A 19,136-nucleotide genomic window follows, 5' to 3' on the forward strand; every position below is an offset into this window, starting at 1 on the left:
AAAGGTGGCATTTCAAATCATCAGAGACAGAAATAATGTTGGGATAATTAGCTATGTATTTGGAAAACAATAAGTTATAATGATATACCATTCACAAAAATAAATTTTCTATAGACAGCTTAAAGAATAAAACCTAAAAATTAAATTTAGAAACAACTTTGTGGTAGATAAAGATTTCTTTTTTTTTTAATGTATTTTTATTTTTTTTATTTATTTTTGCAGTTTTTGGCTGGGGCTGGGTTTGAACCCCCCACCTCTGGCATATGGGGCCAGTGCCCTACTCCTTTGAGCCACAGGTGCTGCCCTGATAAAGATTTCTTAGATACAAAACTAAAAAGCATGAGCCATAAATGAAAAAAAAACTGTTGAGTTGAACTTCATGGAAATTATGAATTTTTGTGCTTCAAAAGATACTGGTAAGACAGTGAAAAGACAAACTAGCGACTGGCAGGAAATATTTATAAATCACATATCTGATAAAAAGGATTTGTATTGACAATATGTAAGAACTCTTTAAACTCAAGAAAATAAATAACCCAATTTTTTTAAGTGGTCAAAAGATTTAAAGAGATACTATGCTAAAGCAGACATACAGATGGCAAATAAGCACATTAGTCTTAGGAAAATGCAATTGCAACCACAAAGGGATACTATTAAACACCTAAAATTTAAAGAGAAAAATTGGCACTACCACGTGCTAGGGAGCTAGGAAATTGGAAATGAATGGAACTCTCATACATTGCTGGTGGGAATGCAAAACCATACATCCACTTTGGAAAACAGTTGGAAGTTTCTTACAAAGTTAGACATACGTTGACAATACAACCCAGCAATCTCACTCCTGGGCATTTGCCCAAGTGAAATGAAAACTTATATTCACACAAAAATTTGCTGATATTTATAGTGACTGTATTTATAATCACCAAAAACTGTAAACAACCCAAATGACCTTCAATTGGGGAATAGAAAAACAAACCATGGTACATCCATACAATGGAACAGTACTCAGCAATAAAAAGGAACAAACAACTGATAAATACAACAATATGGATAGCTTTTAAAGGCATCATGCTGATTGAAAGAAGCCAGTCCTAAAAGGTTATGTACTATATGATTTCATTTAGATGAGTAATTTGAAAAGGCAAAACTAGCCGGTATGGTGGCTCATGCCTGTAATCCTACCCTTGGGAGGAGAAGGTGGGAAAATTGCTTGAGTCCAGGAGTTCAAAGTTGCAGCAAGCTATGTTGACAACACTGCACTCCAAACTAGGTGATAGAGCAAGACTTTGTCTCAAAGGAAAAAAAAAAGAAAAAAGAAAAACTATACTGAGAAAAGTAGTGATTACTGGGAAGTAGTGGGGAGGAGAGGACTATTAAGGGGAACTGGGGATTTTTTGAGGTGATGGAACTAGTCTTTATCTTTTTTTTTTTTTTTCTGAGGCAGAGTCTCACTTTGTTGCCCTTGGTAGAATACTGTGGCACCGGGGTGGCGCCTGTGGCTCAAGGAGTAGGGTGCCAGTCCCATATGCCAGAGGTGGTGGGTTCAAACCCAGCCCCGGCCAAAAACCACAAAAAAAAAAAAAGAATACTGTGGCACCACAGCTCACAGCAACCTCAAATTCTTGAGTTCAAGTGATTCTCTTGCCTCAGCCTCCCAGATAGCTAGGACTATAGACACCCACCCACAACATCCGACTATTTTTAGAGACCAGATGTCACTCTGGCTCAGGCTGGTCTCGGACTCGTGAGCTCAGGCAATCCACCCGCCTCGGCCTCCCAGAGTGATAGGATTACAGGCGTGATCCACTGCGCCCAGCCTTTATTCTGTATCTTTTTATTCTCTCTCTCTTTTTTTTTTTTTTTTTTTGAGACAGAGCCTCCAGCTGCTGCCCTGGGTAGAGTGCTATGGCATCACAACTCACAGCAACCTCCAACTCCTGGGCTCAAGCGAGTCTCCTCCCTCCGCCTCCCAAGTAGCTGGGACTACAGGCGCCAGCCACAACGCCTGGCTATTTTTTGGTTACAGCCATCATTGTTGTTTGGCAGGCCAGCTCAGGTGTATGTGGCTGGCATCTCAGCCGCTTGAGCCACAGGCACCGCCGAGCCTCTCTCTTTCTTTTTGAGACAAAGTCTCACTATGTCACCCTCGGTAGAGTGCCGTGGTCTCACAGTTCACAACAACTTCAAACTCCTGGGCTTAAGCGATTCTCTTGCCTCAGCCTCCCAACTAGCTGGGACTACAGGCGCCCGCCACAACACTCAGATATATTTTTTGGATGCAGTTGTCATTGTTGTTTAGCTGGCCTAGGCCAAGTTGGAACCCGCCAACCTCGGTGTATGTGGTTGGGTCCTACCGACTGAGCTTTGGGCGCCACCTATTCTACATCTTGATTGTGGTGATTGTATGCATTTATCAACATTTGCAGAAATGTATACTTAGAGTGAATCTTACTATGTAAATTTACCTTAATTAAAAAATAGGTGGTGTCTGTAGCAAGTCAGTAGGGCACCAGCCACAAACACCAAGGCTGGCGGGTTCCAACTCGGCCCAGGCCAGCTAAACAACAATAACAACTGCATCCAAAAAATATAGCTGAGTGTTGTGGCAGGCCCCTGTAGTCCCAGCTAGTTGGGAGGCTCAGGCAAGAGAACCCAGGAATTTGAAGTTGCTGTGAGCTATGACTCCACAGCATTCTACCCAGGGCCATAGCTTGAGACTCTGTCTCAAAAAAAAAAAAAAAAGGAGGGCGGTGCCCATAGCTCAGTGGGTAGGGCACCAGCCACATACACGCAGGCTAGCAGGTTTGAAACCAGCCTGTGCCAGCTAAAATCAACAATGACAACTGCAACAACAACAACAAAAATAACCGGGCATTGTGGCAGGAACCTATAGTCCTAGCTACTTGGGAGGCTGAGGCAACAAAATGACTTAAGCCCAAGAGTTTGAAGTTGCTGTGAGCTGGGATGCCACGGCACTCTACCAAGGGCAACATAATATGAGACTCTGCCTCAAAGAAAATGAAAATATGGATATTCCCTGTACATGTCCATGCATGCACACACACATGCACACTTAGAAATGTATGAGAACAAAGGGAAACACAGGTAATTTTTGGAGGTGATAGACATGTTCATTATTTTGATTGTGGTGACTTCACGTGTGTACATATGTCAAAAATTCATCAAATTGGCTTGGCACCTGTAGCACAATGGTTTTGGCACCAGCCACATACACCAAGGCTAGTGGGTTCAAACCCAGCCTGGGCCAGCTAAAAAGAAAAAAAAAAACAATGACAACTGCAACTAAAAATAGCTGGGTGTTGTGGTGAGCACCTTTAGTCCCAGCTACTTGGGAGGCTAGGCAAGAGAATCACTTAAGCCCAAGAGTTAGAGGTTACTGTGAGCTGTGACACCATAGCACTCTACCAAGGGCAACATAGTGAGACTCTGTCTCACAAAAGGAAGTCAACAAATTATATACCTTAAGTATGTTCAGCTTAGTGTACATTGATTATACCTCAATAAAGCTATAAAAAGGGGAGAGAAGAAACATATGAGAAGAAAATATCAGTGAATATGTTTAAAATATTGAATAGAAACAGCTATCTTAAACAAGACTAAAAAAGCAAAAGCCATAAAGAAAAAGGATATATCTGACTATATAAATTTAAAGTTTCTATCGCTTAAACCCAAGATTTTGAGGTTGCTATGAGCTGTGACACCACGGCACTCTACCAAGGGTGACATAATAAAACTCTATCTCAAAATAAATAAACAAATAATGTTTCTACTCTAGGCTGAGCTTTGGGAGGCAGAGACAAGTTTATTGCTTGAGCTTAGAAGTTCGAGACCAGTCTGAACAAGAGCAAGACCCGGTCTCTACTAAAAATAAAAAAAATGCCACAAGAGGATCATTTGACCCCAAGAGTTTGAGGTTGCTATGATCTATAATGATGCACAGCACTCTACCTAGGGCAACAAAGACTGTTTCAAAAAAAAAAAAAAAGTTTCAGTTTCCAGTGGCAGGGTCTGAGGAAGGGGCGGCAGTGCCATGTCCAGCCTTGAAGGTGGCAAGAAAAAGTCCCTGAAACACCCTTAGAAACAGGTCAAGGAGATGGAAGAGGAAGATAAAGTGGTCAAACAGAAACAAAAAGAAGAGCAGAAGAAACTTGAACTAAAAGCGAAGGCTGCCAAGCACGGTGGCTCACACGTGTAATCCTAGCACTCTGGGAGGCCAAGGCAGGTAGATTGCTTGAGCTCACAAGTTTGAGACCAGCCTAAGCAAAAGTGAGAACCCATCTCTACAAAAAATAGAAAAACTGAGACAAGAGGATCGCTTGAACCTGAGTTGGAGGTTGCTGTGAGCTATGATGCCAAAGCACTCTACCCAGGGTGACATCTTGAAAGTCTGTCTCAGAAAAAAAAAAGTAAGCTGGGCAACACCTATGGCTCAAGGGAGTAGGGCACCGGCCCCATATGTAGGAGGTGGCAGGTTCAAACCCAGCACTGGCCAGAAACTACAAAAAAAAAAAAAAGTAAGCTGTTCCTTATGCCTGAGACAATGATGACCCTTGATTCCCATTTAAACATCTGTATTCCCTGCCATAGCATGTTTTGCCACCTAATGTGGCAAAAAAAAGTGTTGTCTTAAAGCCTATTGTACATGAATAAATTTTTGCAAAAAAAAAAAGTTTCTATTCTAAAGATACCATAAATAAGCTATGTACAGTGGTTCATGCCTATAATCCCAGCACTTTGAGAGGCCAAGATAGGACAATCATTTGAGGCTAGGAGCTCAAGATCTGCCTGGGCAACAGAGTGAGACCCTGTCTCTACCAAAACAAAACAAAAAACTTAAAAAAAATTTTAAAATGAGACCATAAATAAATATAAAAGAAGGCAAATTAAGGGAAAATATTTGCAACATAGATAGTAAAAGGATAATTTACATCCAAAAAATACAATGAATTTCTACAAATCAGTAAGAAAAAGCTAATAACCCAATAGGAACATGGACAAAAGATACAACAAGCAATTAACAAAAAAGAACAGCAAAAATTCACTAAACATGAAGGCATGCTTAAATTAACTAATAATCAAAGAACTATAAAAAAAGAGAAGACATCAAACAGATTAACAAAAGTTTAAAAAATTTATAAATGTTGGCAGAGATATAGGGAAATAGGTATAGGTACTTGCTAGAAGTATTCTCTTTTTTTTGGAGAACAATTTTGCATTATTATTATTTTTTTTTTTCTTTAGAGACTGCATCTCACTCTGTTGCCCTCGGTAGAGTGCTGTGACATCACAACTCACAGCAACCTCCAGCTCTTGGGCTTAGGCGATTCTCTTACCTCAGCCTCCCAAGTAGTTGGGACTACAGGCGCCGGCCACAACTCCCAGCTATTTTTTTGTTGCAGTTTGGCCAGGGCCGGGTTTGAACCTGCCACCCTCAGTATATGGGGCCGGTGCCCTACTCACTGAGCCACAGGCACCACCTGCAATTTTGCACTATTAAAATGTAAAACATACACATACTTTGGTCAAGTAATTTTGCTCTTTAATACCTACCTTAGAGAAACATTCTCCAAAATAAAAAGTTAATGTGGAAAAAAAACCCTGGAAACTCTCTTAATCAGTATTTCTCAAACTATCTACGGTAAAAGACCAGTTTTTTTTTTTTGTTTGTTTGTTTTGTTTTTGGTAAATTTCCAATTTGTCACAGACTAATACCTTTGTAGAGAAAGAAAATATTGATACCTAGAAAAGCAATCATGTGCTTTGATGGTAACATCAAATTGCTTATCCTCAATTTCTGTACTTATCTTTGTGGATGGGTGATAAATAGTTCACAGCTGACATCTATAGAATAGAGTTTGAGTAGTGCGCATATAAATGTCCATCAAAAGGGAAATGAGAATTACCTTATGATTCAGCAATTCCACTTCTGGGTATGTACTCAAAAGAATTGAAAGAAAAGACTCAAACAGGTACTTATACAACCATGATCATAGAAATAATGTTCACAATATACAAAAGGTGGAAATAACCCAAATGCCCTCAACAGATGGACAAACCAAACATGGTATGTATATAAACACACATATACACTTACATATTATTCAGCCTTTAAAAAGAAGGAAATTCTGACATATACTACAACGTGGATGAACTTTGAAGACACACTATATTATGCTAAGTGAAATAAGCCAGTTATGGGCGGCCACTGTGGCTCAGTCCATAGGGCGCCAGCCCCATATACCAAGGGTGGCGGGTTCAAACCCGGCCCCAGCCAAACTGCAACCAAAAAAAAAAAAAATAGCCAGGCGTTGTGGCGGGCGCCTGTAGTCCCAGCTACTCGGGAGGCTGAGGCAAGAGAATCGCTTAAGCCCAGGAGTTGGAGGTTGCTGTGAGCTGTGTGAGGCCACGGCACTCTACCAAGGGCCATAAAGTGAGACTCTGTCTCTACAAAAAAAAAAAAAAAAAGAAATAAGCCAGTTATAAAAATACAAATACTATATAATTTCACTTATATATGATACCTATAATAAGTCAAATTCAAAAGCAGAATGGTGGTTGCTAGGGGCGAGAGGAGGGGACAATGGGAAGTTATTGTTCTGAGTTTCAGTTTGGGAAGATGAAAAAAGTTCTGGAGATGAATAGTGGTAGTGGTGTTTGCATAACAATGTAAATGTACTTAATGCCACTGAACTGTACTCTTCAAAATGGTCAAAATGGTAAATTTTGTGTTATTTATATATTTACTACAATAATATGTGTGATATACTTCAATCAAAACATTTTATCACAATGGATCAAATGCAGAAGCAGATATGAAATCTAGATGTCTCCTATTAAGCCAGACATTAATGAGACTTATACAAAATGTAATACAATTTTACTCTATTATTTTTTGGTTTGGAAAAGTTATTTTTCATTTTAAAATGTTACTTAGAGGGAGGCACCTGTGGCTTAGTGGATAGGGCACCGGCCCCATATACTGAGGGTGGCGGGTTCGAACCCGACCCCAGCCAAACTGCAACAAAAAATAGCTGAGCGTTGTGGCGGGTGCCTGTAGTCCCAGCTACATGCGAGGCTGAGGCAAGAAAATTGCCTAAACCCAAGAGCTAGAGGTTGCTGTGAGCTGTGACACCACAACACTCTACCAAGGGTTATAAAGTGAGACTCTGGCTCTAAAAAAAAAAAAAAAATGTTATTTATAAAAAATAAAAAGGGCAGTACCTGTGGTTCAAAGGGGTAGGGCGCTGGCCCCATATGCCAAAGGTGGCGGGTTCAAACCCAGCCCCAGACAAAAACTGCAAAAAAAGTATAAAACCAGTGTATGGTGCCCCATGATTGCATTAATGTACACAGCTATGATTTAATAATAAAAAAAGAAGAAAATGTCACTTATATTAACACATAAAGGGTTTATTACTGTTGTTTTTAATGATTATACGCTTTTAATATTTCCTCAGTTTTAATTTCCAATACATTGAATAAAGACAGACATAAACCCACATAAACAAATTCTCTCAGGAGAGTGAGCTGGATGCTGTGGTGCTTGCCTGTAATCCCAGCTACTGGGGAGGCTCAGGTGGAAGGTCCCTTGAACTCAGCAATTCAAGGTTACAGTGAGCTGATAATTCCACTGCACTCCAGCCTGAGCAAAACCTGGTCTCTATTTTTAAAAGGAGAAAAAGAAAGAAGAAAAAGGAAAAGGAATGTCAAGGGGTGCAATTACCAAAGTTTGAGAAACACTGCACCAGAGAAACTCTGATGAGAAGTCATGTTCAGGAATGTTCACAGCAATACTGCTTGTAAAAGCAAAAAATTGAAAAAAATCTAGTAGTCAATCAATAACGAAATGGCTAAATAAACCACTTTATAGCCATAGTATGGTATATTATGTCACTTTAAAGAAAAAAACATAAATCTAGATGTACCAAAACAAAAATGTTTCCAAAACACTAAATGAAACATATACAATGGGGTATAGTTTTTATAGAAATAAAAACACAGGCTGAGCGCCTGTAGCTCAAGCAGCTAAGGCGCCAGCCACAAAAACCACAGCTGGTGGGTTCAAATCCAGCCCAGGTCTGCCAAACAACAATGACAACTACAACCAAAAAATAGCGGGGCGTTGTGGCAGGCGCCGGTAGTCCCAGCTACTTGGGAGGCCAAGGCAAGAGAATAGCTTAAGCCCAGGAGTTGGAGGTTGCTGTGAGCTGCGATGTCACCACACTCTACACAGGGCGACAGCTTGAGGCTCTGTCTCAAAAAAAAAAAAAAAAAAGAAAGAAAGAAAGAGGGCGGCACCTGTGGCTCAAAGAGGTAGGGCGCTGGTCCCATATGCCAGAGGTGGCGGGTTCAAACCCAGCCCCGGCCAAAAACCACAAAGAAAGAAAGAAAACACAATATAACGTATTTTCTACCGTAAATAGAAAAGAAGTCCACCAGGACTTCTGTAACACCAAACTGTTACAAGCAGTCATTTGGGGGAAGAGGTAAAGAGGACTAGGGTTATGAGTAATAGAGTGTACGTTAACCCCATCTATGTGCAATGTGTTGATGATTTTTTTTTAAAGGAGAGTGTACTGCTGTAATTAAAAAATAATTAGGAAAAAGAAATAAAAGCAACAAGGTCAAGCTTACTGATGGTGAGGAAGAAAGGAAACTCTCTGAACCCAGGCTGTGAGGGCTAATAAATTTTCTGCAGTGGTTCTGGAACTGGTAAGTCTAGAAAGGAGTCATAAGAGGTGAAATCGGGGAAAAGGGGAGGCGGCTGGATGAAATGGTGGTGGCCAACCGGATGGCAGAACTTTCTGGGTCAGACGTCTTCTGCTCCCTTCACAGGTCTTAACATAAACAAGGTATTCACAGCCGCAGAGCTTAGCCTCTCCTGCTTCTATCGCAAATCCCGCAGTGCTGCTCGGGAGAACCTCAAACTGTGAGAACCTCGCCCGGATGTCTGCAGTCTTGCCCCATTCCCTGGTCCCCGATCCCCACCCCAAGGCCCAAACCTACAACCTCAGTGGCCCAGTATCAGAGGAAGGGCTCCTGGATGGCGTTTGTGGGAGATCGGCAGCCAAAGGAAGGACCTCCGGAGGGCCAGACAAGTACACTACAACCAGAGTCGCCACAGCACAACAGGAAACACTCTTAGACACTGCAAAGATGGCCAAGAGTAAAGGGTAGCTAAACTATGGGAGAGTGCAATTACCAGATCCGAGCCAGAAGCTCACAGGAAACCAGCTATTCCAGGCACCGCTGGGCAGGCCAGGCTTTTGAAAGCACCGCCACGGCGTTCCCATTGGTCTTCCGTTTCAGCCAACCAGCGGGTCTCCTTATGGCCCACCCCCTCCCCTGCACTAAGAAGCCAATCAGGAGAGGGTATGTGCATCCCATTACGATAGACCAACTAAAGCTTGCTCTTCTGACTGACGCATGGACAGCCAACCAGAAGAGTTGAGACCTGGTAATGCGGCCTCCTGTTTCAGTCACCACGTCGATCTTAGTCTGCATCCCTGTTTGGTCTCTGTCTGGAATCTAAAGTTTGGATCTGGGAGAAATAACCCAAGAGGAGGTACACGCTGGAGTGATGGTGGCCCAAGAGGCAAAATATTTTCCCGAGTACTCAGGGAGGTTGGCCCTGATATCAGATACACCTGCTGCTCTTGGCTTGACCTCAAGTAGGGCCAATCTCAGAAAAGTACTGGTCAAGAGAGGGGCTTCAGGCGGCGCTCGTAGCTCAGTGGATAGGGCGCTGGCCACATATACCGAGATTGGCGGATTCGGACCCGGCCCTGGCCAGCTAAAATAACAATGACAACTGCCAACAACAACGACAAAAATAGCCGGGGCGGCGCCTGTGGCTCAGTGGGTAGGGCGCCGGCCCCATATGCCGAGAGTGGCGGGTTCAAACCCAGCCCCGGCCAAACCGCAACAAAAAAATAGCCAGGCGTTGTGGCGGGCGCCTGTAGTCCCAGCTGCTCGGGAGGCTGAGGCAAGAGAATCGCTTAAGCCCAAGAGTTAGAGGTTGCTGTGAGCAGTGTGACGCCACGGCACTCTACCCGAGGGCGGTACAGTGAGACTCTGTCTCTACAAAAAAAAAAAAAAAAAAAAAAAAGCCGGGCGTTGTGGCCGGCGCCTGTAGTCCCTGCTACTCGGGAGGCTGAGGCAAGAGAATCACTTAAGCCCAAGAGTTTGAGGTTGCTGTGAACTGTGACACCACAGCACTCTACCCAGGGCGACAGCTTGAAATTCTGTCAAAAAAAAAAAAAAAAAGAGAGAGAGAGCACCTCAGAGAATGTTGCATCGTCACCAGGCTCATCACTTCGCTTTGTTTTCCCCCAAAGTCAGGCAGGAAGAAACATATGAACATTCAGGACCTTTAATTGTGATGGTTTGTTTATGGTGAGGAGTGGTAAGTATCCTCCATTGGCAGCAATTGTGCCTCTAGAATGACCAAAACTAAATGTGTGGGGAAACTTAAAAACCTAACAGTGGTATCATTATAACTAAATGTACCAGAAACCTAACAGTGGTATCATTACAACTAAATGCAAATTAAAATTATGAAATATGATTTTCCCCGGTTTAGATAATTATCAACTGTTTAAATTTTTTACCACTTTTGTTAAGGAAACTTTTTGTAGGGAAAAAGAAATTGTCATTTTTTGTCAATGGAAACCTAAACTGCACTGTTTAAGAAGGCATTTAGCTATACCTATCAAAATGTAAAACACATACACCCTTTCATCCAGCAATTCCTTCTCTCGAAAATTTATTCTACGGAAATACACACAGAAGCAAAGTTATATATGTAGCACTATTTATAATAGTGAATGATTGGAGACAAATTTCCATCAATAGGTGACTTACTACGTTGTGATACAACCACACTATGAAAAAAATTTTTTTTTGAGACAGAGTCTTACTATGTCACCCTTGGTAGAGTGCTGTGGCGTCATAGCTCACAGCAACCTCAAACTCTTGGGCTTAAGTGATTCTCTTGCCTCAGCCTCCCAAGTAACTGGGACTACAGGCGCCTACCACAACGCCCAGCTATTTTTTTGTTGTAGTTGTCATTGTTGTTTTTAGCAGGCCGGGACTGGGTTCGAACCCGCCAGCCCCAGTGTATGTGGCTGGCACCCTAACCACTGATCGGCAGGCACGGAGCCATATACTATGAAATATTATGCAGTCATTTTTTAAGTGAGGTAAATTTCCATGTATTAATGTGAAAGGAAGTTCATAATACATTGCATAGTGAAAAAATTAAGTTGCAAAGTAGTACATATAATATTCCACTTTGTTTGAAAATATATACAAGTGTATGGGTATCATACATGTATGTATGTGTATATTAATACACACAGAGAAAAAGGTCTGAGAAGACACATACCAAATTAAAAGTTATTCTTGGAAAATGAGAGCAGGGAGAGGGACAAAGGAAAAATCTTTCAGTTTTTACTTTACACATATGTTTGTATAAATTTTTTCAACATTACTTTTGAACTTTGTATCACCACAATAAAACATTTTTTAAAAACAGGCTCTTTTGTAATCAGAACAATCAAAATGTTATCACTTATATATTTTAAACAAGAATAACTCCATATATGTATGAGGCAATTATTTCATTTAAAATTTTTCAGCTAAGGGGACGGCGCCTATGGCTCAAAGGAGTAGGGCACTGGCCCCATATACCAGAGGTAGTGGGTTCAAACCCAGCCCCAGCCAAAAACTGCAAAAAAAAAAAAATTTTTTTTTTCAGCTAAGGCCAGACATGGTAGCTCACGCCTATAATCCTAGCATTCTGTGAGGCCAAGGCAGGTAGATTGCCCAAGCTCATGAGTTCAAGACAAGCCTGAGCCACAATGAGACCTCGTCTCTAAAAATAGCCAGGCGTTGTGGCAGGCACCTGTAGTCCCAGCTACTTGGAAAGCTGAGGCAAGAGAATCGCTTGAACCCAAGTGTTTGAGGTTGCTGTGAACTGTAATGCCACGGCACTCTACCAAGGGTAACAAAGTGAGACTATCTCACTAAAAAAAAATAAAATAAAATAAAAATAAACAGGGGAGGCGCCTGTGGCCCAAAGGAGTAGGGCACTGGCCCCATATGCCGGAGATGGCAGGTTCAAACCCAGCCTCAGCCAAAAAAAAAACTGCAAAAAATAAATAAATAAATAAATAACAAAAATTTTCAGCTAGAAGACCAACAATAAAATTAGGGCAACTTGGCTTGGCACCTGTTGCTCAAGCAGCTAGGGCACCAGCCACATACACCAGAGCTGGCAGCTCCGAATCCAGCAAGGGCTTCCCAAACAATGACAACTACAACCAAGAAATAGCTGGGCATTATGGCAGGCACCTGTAGTCTCAGCTACTTGGGAGGCTGAGGCAAGACAATCACTTAAGCCCAAGAGTTTGAGGTTGCTGTGAGCTATGACGCCATAGCACTCTACCGAGGGCGACATAATAAAACTCTGTCTCAAAAAAAAAAAAAAAATAGGGCGGCGCCTGTGGCTCAGTCGGTAGGGCGTCGGCCCCATATACCGAGGGTGGCAGGTTCAAACCCGGCCCCGGCCAAACTGCAACCAAAAAATAGCCGGGCATTGTGGCGGGTGCCTGTAGTCCCAGCTACTTGGGAGGCTGAGGCAGGAGAATCGCTTAAGCCCAGGAGTTGGAGGTTGCTGTGAGCCATATGACGCCATGGCACTCTACCCGAGGGCCATAAAGTGAGACTCTGTCTCTACAAAAAAAAAAATATATATATATATATATATATATATGGCAACTGTAAACAAAATCAACATCAAGGCTTGGCGCCTGTGGCTCAAGCGGCTAAGGCGCCAGCCACATACACCTGAGCTGCCAGGTTCGAATCCAGCCCGAGCCGCCAAACGACGACAGCTGGAACCAAAAAATAGCTGGGCATTGTGGCGGGCGCCTGTAGTCCCAGCTACTTGGGAGGCAGAGACAGGAGACTCGCTTGAGCCCAGGAGTTTGAGGTTGCTGTGAGCTATGATGCCACAGCACTCTACCCAGGGCAATAGCTTGAGGCTCTGTCTCAAAAAAAAAAAAAATCAACATCAAGTTTGAATGGGGCACTTGTGATTTGACACAATAGGATGTGTGAAAACAATCTAATCAGAATAAATACATTTCTGAAAGAGAAAACTACACTATAGTGAACTACTCAAGAAAAATTGTGCTTTCAATTTTTTGGTGGCTTCACCTCCAGGGTTTACTTAATTCCTTGGCAAGAGTGGAAAATCTTAAAAGTTAGAGATTTAAGATACCTCAGAGATCATTTAGTCGAATCCTCTCATTTTACACTTCATAAAACAGGTCAAACATGATGAAACAATTCAACTAAAGTCCTATAGCCAGCTATATAGTCAGCTCCCCAAGTCAGGTTTCTATTCCAGGCCTAGCACTTTTTCTACTTCTTTTCATACCTTTCTGAGTTTTCAGTGTGATAATATATAATGAATTTTTTTTTGAGACAGAGTCTCAAGCTATTGCACTTGGTAGAGTGCTGTAGCATCATAGCTCACAGCAACTTCCAACTCTGGCTCAAGCAATCCTCTTGCCTCAGTTTTTCTAATTTTTTCCCCATCTTCCCTGCTGTCTTGTCTGGAATCCACTTTGTACTTCACAGTCCATCTCATCCTGTTCATCACTCAGTTTTTCTATTTTTAGTAGAGATGGGGGTCTCGCTTTTGCTCAGGCTGGTCTCAAACTCGTGAGCTCAAGCAATCCACCTGCTTCGGCCTCCCAGAATGCTAGGATTACAGGTGTAAGCCACCTTACCCAGCCAATGAAATATTTTTAAATTTTATGATTAGACATCTTGTATTTAAATTTTAAAACAAAAATGTATAACTATTAGCACAGATGATGAAAAGTTGACTGTATCTGGACCAAAAAAAACATTATTGGTATAATAATATAACATTTTCTTGAAAAGAAATGAAATTTTTGTCATTTTAACTGTATTTTGTTTCAGAATTATTGTTTTATCCTAATTTCTTTTTTATTTGAGACACAGTCTCGCTTTGTCACCCTTGGTAGAGTGCCGTGGCATCATAGCTCACAGCAACCTCAAACTCCTGGGCTTAAGCAATTCTCTTGCCTCAGCCTCCCAAGTAGCTGAGACTACAGGTGCCCGCCACAACACCCAGCTATTTTTAGAGACAAGGTCTCACTCTGGCTCAGGCTGGTATCGAACCTGTGAGCTCAGGCAATCTACCCATCTCGGCCTCCCAAGTGCTAGGATTACAGGCATGAGCCACCTTGCCTGGCTGTTTTATCCTAATTTCTAACTATTCTTCGATTGGCAGTGCCTTTTAACCTTCTACCTTCAGTGTCTCTATATTAAGTAATTGATGACCTATATATAAACACTTATAACTACCATAGGAAACACCTATTTAAAGGAAGCTTACAGTGATTTAAAGAATCCTTCTATGATGTTGATAATTACTACATTTGTCTATTTTATAAGGAATAAACTCTCTGTTCTTAAATGCACAGATAAACAGAGAGATGGAAGGAAGCCTGCAGTGATTTAAAGAATCCTTTTGGGCCACGTATGGTGGCTAACATCTATAATCCTTGCACTTTAGGAGGCTGAGACAAGAGGATTTCTTGAGCCTGGGAATTGGAGGTTGCAGTGAACTATGATTGGGCCACTGTACTCCAGCCTGGACAACAAAGCAAAGTCCTATCTCTAACAAAAAAATAATAATAATAGTAAATAAAGAATCTCCTGGGTGGCGCCTGTGGCTCAAAGAGTAGGGCGCCCACCCCATATGCCGGAGGTGGCAGGTTCAAACCCAGCCCTGGCCAGAAACTGCAAAAAAAAGAATCTCTTTGTGGCTTGGCACCAGTAACTCAGTGCTCAGTGAGTAGGGCACCACCCACATACACCGAGGCTGGCAGGTTCAATCCCAGCCCATGCTGCTAAACAACAATGACAACTGAAACCAAAAAATAGCCAGGTGTTGTGGCAGGCACCTATAGTCCCAGCTACTCAGGAGACTGAGGCAAGAGAGTCGCTTAAGCCCAAGAGTTTGAGGTTGCTGTGAGCTGTGACGCCATAGCACTCTACCGAGGGTGACATAGTGAAACTCTGTCTCAAAAAAAATAAAATAATAATCTCTTTGTGGGTGGCACCCGTAGCTCAGTGGGTAGGGTGCCAGCCACATACACCCAGGCTGATAGGTTCAAACAGGGCCCAGGCCAGCTAAACAATAATGACAAGTGCAACTGCAAAAAAAAAATAGCCAGGCATTGTGGTGGGTGCCTATAATCCCAGGTACTAGGCAGGCTAAGAGGATCACTTAAGCCCAAGAGTTAGAGGTTGCTGTGAGCTGTGACGCCATAGCACTCTACCAAGGCTAACAAAGTGAGACTATGTCTCAAAAAGAAAAAAAAAAGAATCTCTTTGTGATGTTGATAAATACCCGTTTTTTCTCTTTTATAAGGAATCAGTTCTCTGTTCTTAAATGCATAGAGAGATGGAGGAAAATGGAGAGAAGAAATAAAATAGTGAACAACTGGTTCAAAAAAAAAAAAAAAGATAAGGGAAATGAGGGGTGGTGGGTGATCAGGAAGGGAGTGGCAGACAACCACAAGCTAAATTAGTCACAAAGAGTGTATATTATATATATATATATTTTTTTTTTTTTTGAGACAGAGCCTCAAGCTGTCACCCTGGGTAGAGTGCTGTTGCATCACAGCTCACAGCAACCTCAAACTCCTGGACTTAAGGGATTCTCCTGCCTCCACCTCCCAAGTAGCTGGGACTACAGGTGCCCACCACAACACCCAGCTATTTTTTTTTTTTCATTGCAGCCATCATTGTTGTTTGGCGGGCCCAGGCGGGCTTTGAAACTAACAGCTCAGGTGTATGTGGCTGGCGCCTTAGCCACTTGAGCCACAGGCACCGAGCCAAGAGTTTATATTTTAAAAGTAAACTTGTATAAATGGAATAATAACCACCTAACCTTAAGGCTATAATTAAAGTGGTATATAGTTTTAGACTCTGTGACTTCGGGTCATGTGAAGACCTTGTAGATTTCAGAATAATAAAGACGAAAGGGTTAAAAATGAGCCAAGTAAGAAAAAATTAGAACTGTTATTGTGTTTCTAAGAAGAGAATACCTAAGGTGACTCAATGTTCCTCAAGAATATGAAGAAAAATCCACTTTGGTGAGCAGGCGATCTGCATTTCCACAGCAGAAAGTAGTTTTACTTAAATTATTACAGTATATATTTCAACATAGTAGTATGCTCACCTAGGATAGCTATCAAACAAAAACTCCAGAGAGGGCCAGGCATGGTGGCTTATACCTGTAATCCTAGCAATCTGGGAGGCCAAGGTGGGTGGACTGCCTGAGCTCACAGGTTCAAGACCAGCCTGAACCAGAGTGAGACCTCATCTCTAAAAATAGCCGGGCGTTGTGGTTGGTGCCTGTTGTTCCAACTACACGGAAAGCAAGAGAATCGCTTGAGCCCAACAGTTTGAGATTGCTGTTAGCTATGACACCATGGCACTCTACTGAGGGTGACAAAGCAAGACTTTGTCTCAAAAAAATTTAAAAAAACCCCACAAAACTCCAGAGGCCTGAATATTGTCTATCTCTCCTACATTTACTAGCTCAATTCCTTGTCTGAAAGATTGGGTCAAAGGGTAGATGAGACATCTGTGGAATGTGAAGATTCAAACTTGTTTTGGGTCTAACTATGTTCAAATTTTTTTGTTAAGTCTCTGTCCCCAGGTTCCAGTGTAATGGTAAGCCCTTTCTGTGATATAGATAAAGAGGATTAGTTAGCAGTAAACGCTCAGATACGTGTATATACTTGAATGCAGGCAGTGCCCATAGCTCAGTGGGTAGGGCACTGGCCACGTACATCAAGGCAGGCAGGTTCGAACCCAGCCCTGGCCTGCTAAACAACAATGACAACTGCAAATAAAATAGCCAGGTATTGTGGTAGGCACCTGTAGTCCCAGCTACTTGGGAGGCTGAGGCAAGAGGATCGCTTAAGCCCAAGAGTTAGAGGTTGCTGTGACCTGTGATATGACAGCACTCCACCCAGGGCGACAAAGTGACACTCTGTCTCAAAAAGAAAAAAGTATGTTTCTCCTCAGTGTTGATGAGTAAGAAGACTTAGATTCTCTGGGCGTGGTAGATCACGCCTGTAATCCTAACACTCTGGGAGGCTGAGGTGGGTGGTTCAAGACCAGCCTGTGCCAGAGCGAGACCCCATCTTCAAAAATAGCTGGGTGTTGTGGTGGACACCTGTAGTCCCAGTTCCTCAGGAGGCTGAGGCAAGAGAATCGCTTAAACCCAAGAGTTTGAGGGTGCTTTGAGCTGTGATGCCACAGTACTCTACCAAGGGTGACATAGTAAGGCTCTCTAAATTAAAAAAAAAAAAAGAAGGTGGAGGCTTAGATTTAGAGTTCTTGTGGGATCCAGTTACTGTGTTAAAACGGCCAATTAACTTCAAAGAGAGGGAATTTACCTGGCTTGATATTTAAAAAAAAGAAGAAAAAGAAAAAAGTCTAGACAATTAAACAGATGTGCCTGAACCACTTATCTTACTTTTGTCTCCAGCATTTTCTTGTCTTTTATAGACAACTCTTGAACAGAAGTCTAAGGTCTATGAAGAAAAAGAATGTAATATTTTACTTGTGCTACAACTACCCTACCTCACTGCCAGCACAGTTTTTAGCATACGGCTAGGCACACAGAATACTGTTAGCACTTATTAAATGAGTATCATCTGTCCAAAGTTTTGTTAATACTTTATTGTTGCTTTTTCCAGGTATTCTCCAGTTCATTCTCTTTTTTTTTTTTTTTTTTGAGACAGTCTCACTTTGTCACCCTTGGTAGAGTGCTGTGGCATCACAGCTCACAGCAACCTCCAGCTCTTGGGCTTAGGTGATTTTCTTGCCTCAGCCTCCCAAGTAGCTGGGACTACAGGCGCCTGCCACAACACCCAGCTATTTTTCTGTTGCAGTTTGACGGGGACGGTTTTGAACCCACCATCCTCGGTATATGGGGCCAGCACCCTACTCACTGAGCCACAGGCGCCACCCTCCAGTTCATTCTCTAACACTGCTGCCTATGAAGGTTGCATCTCTGTCTTTACTCTTCCTTTCCCTTACCTCACAGAAATACCTATTCTTCCCTCACCCCTCAGATATCCTTAGTCACCAAGTCATCTCATTCCTGAACTACCTAAAACCTAACTTCTCCGATTCAGCCCTCACTCTTCTATTTAGAATCAAATACTGCTAAGTCACCTTAATTTCCTAACACATCATTTTCTATATCTTCTTTCCATACTGAACCACATTAAAACTAGCTTTGACTTTCCAAATATTAAGACTTGTATCTCCCCTCACTCCAACCCTTCCCAAACCTACTCTGTGTAGGAAAATCATTTCAGAACATATTGATCAGATGAAAATATCTACCCATCAAAAGTTCTCAGAATTTGGCCAGTCACAGTGGCTCACTCCTATAATCCTAGCACTCTGGGAGGCTAAGGCAGGAGGATCTCCTGAGCTGAGAAGTTTGAGACCAGCCTCAGTGAGACCCCCATCTCTACTAAAAATAGAAAACTTAGCCAGGTGTGGTGGCAGGTGTCTGTTGTCCCACCTACTTGGGAGGCTAAATAAAGCAGGAGGATCATCTGAACCCAGGAGTTTGAGGTTGCTGTGAGCTTGGCTAATGCCATAGTACTCTAGTCTGGGCAACAGAGTGAGATTGTCTTAAAAAAAAAAAAAAGTAGGGGGAGGAAAAGCAGAAAGAGGGATGAAGGGAGGGGGTGGGGCCTTGGTGTGTGTCACACTTTATGGGAGCAAGACATGATTGCAAGAGGGACTTTGCCTAACAATTGCAATCAGTGTAACCTGGCTTATTGTACCCTCAATGAATCCCCAACAATAAAAAAAAAAAAAAGTAGGCTCAGCGCCTGTAGCTCAGAGGCTAGAGTGCCAGCCACATACACCAGAGCTGGCGGGTTCAAACCCAGCCTGGGCCTGCCGAACAACAATGACAACTACAACAAAAAAATAGCCAGGTGTTGTGGCAGGCACCTGTGGTCCCAGGTACT

At 42.3% G+C, this 19,136-nt stretch overlaps 1 protein-coding gene across 4 annotated transcripts in view; it reads right to left on the reverse strand.

The window, feature by feature from the left end:
* SNX12 (sorting nexin 12) overlaps window positions 1-19,136 on the reverse strand; it is a 78,901-nt gene that overhangs the window by 48,368 nt on the left and 11,397 nt on the right. Inside the window, exon 5 of one of the 4 annotated variants that reach the window (XM_053579836.1) lies at window positions 17,618-17,675. The exons of 2 other annotated variants lie outside the window; for them this stretch is intronic. In XM_053579836.1, the coding sequence (XP_053435811.1) occupies window positions 17,618-17,675 (58 nt within the window). Of the gene's footprint in view, window positions 1-7,457; window positions 7,682-17,617; window positions 17,676-19,136 lie in introns of those variants that run through there. One more of the 4 variants, XM_053579837.1, reaches the window with a different exon arrangement.

This window comes from Nycticebus coucang, chromosome X (assembly GCF_027406575.1).
Source record: "Nycticebus coucang isolate mNycCou1 chromosome X, mNycCou1.pri, whole genome shotgun sequence".
Taxonomy (NCBI): domain Eukaryota; kingdom Metazoa; phylum Chordata; class Mammalia; order Primates; family Lorisidae; genus Nycticebus; species Nycticebus coucang.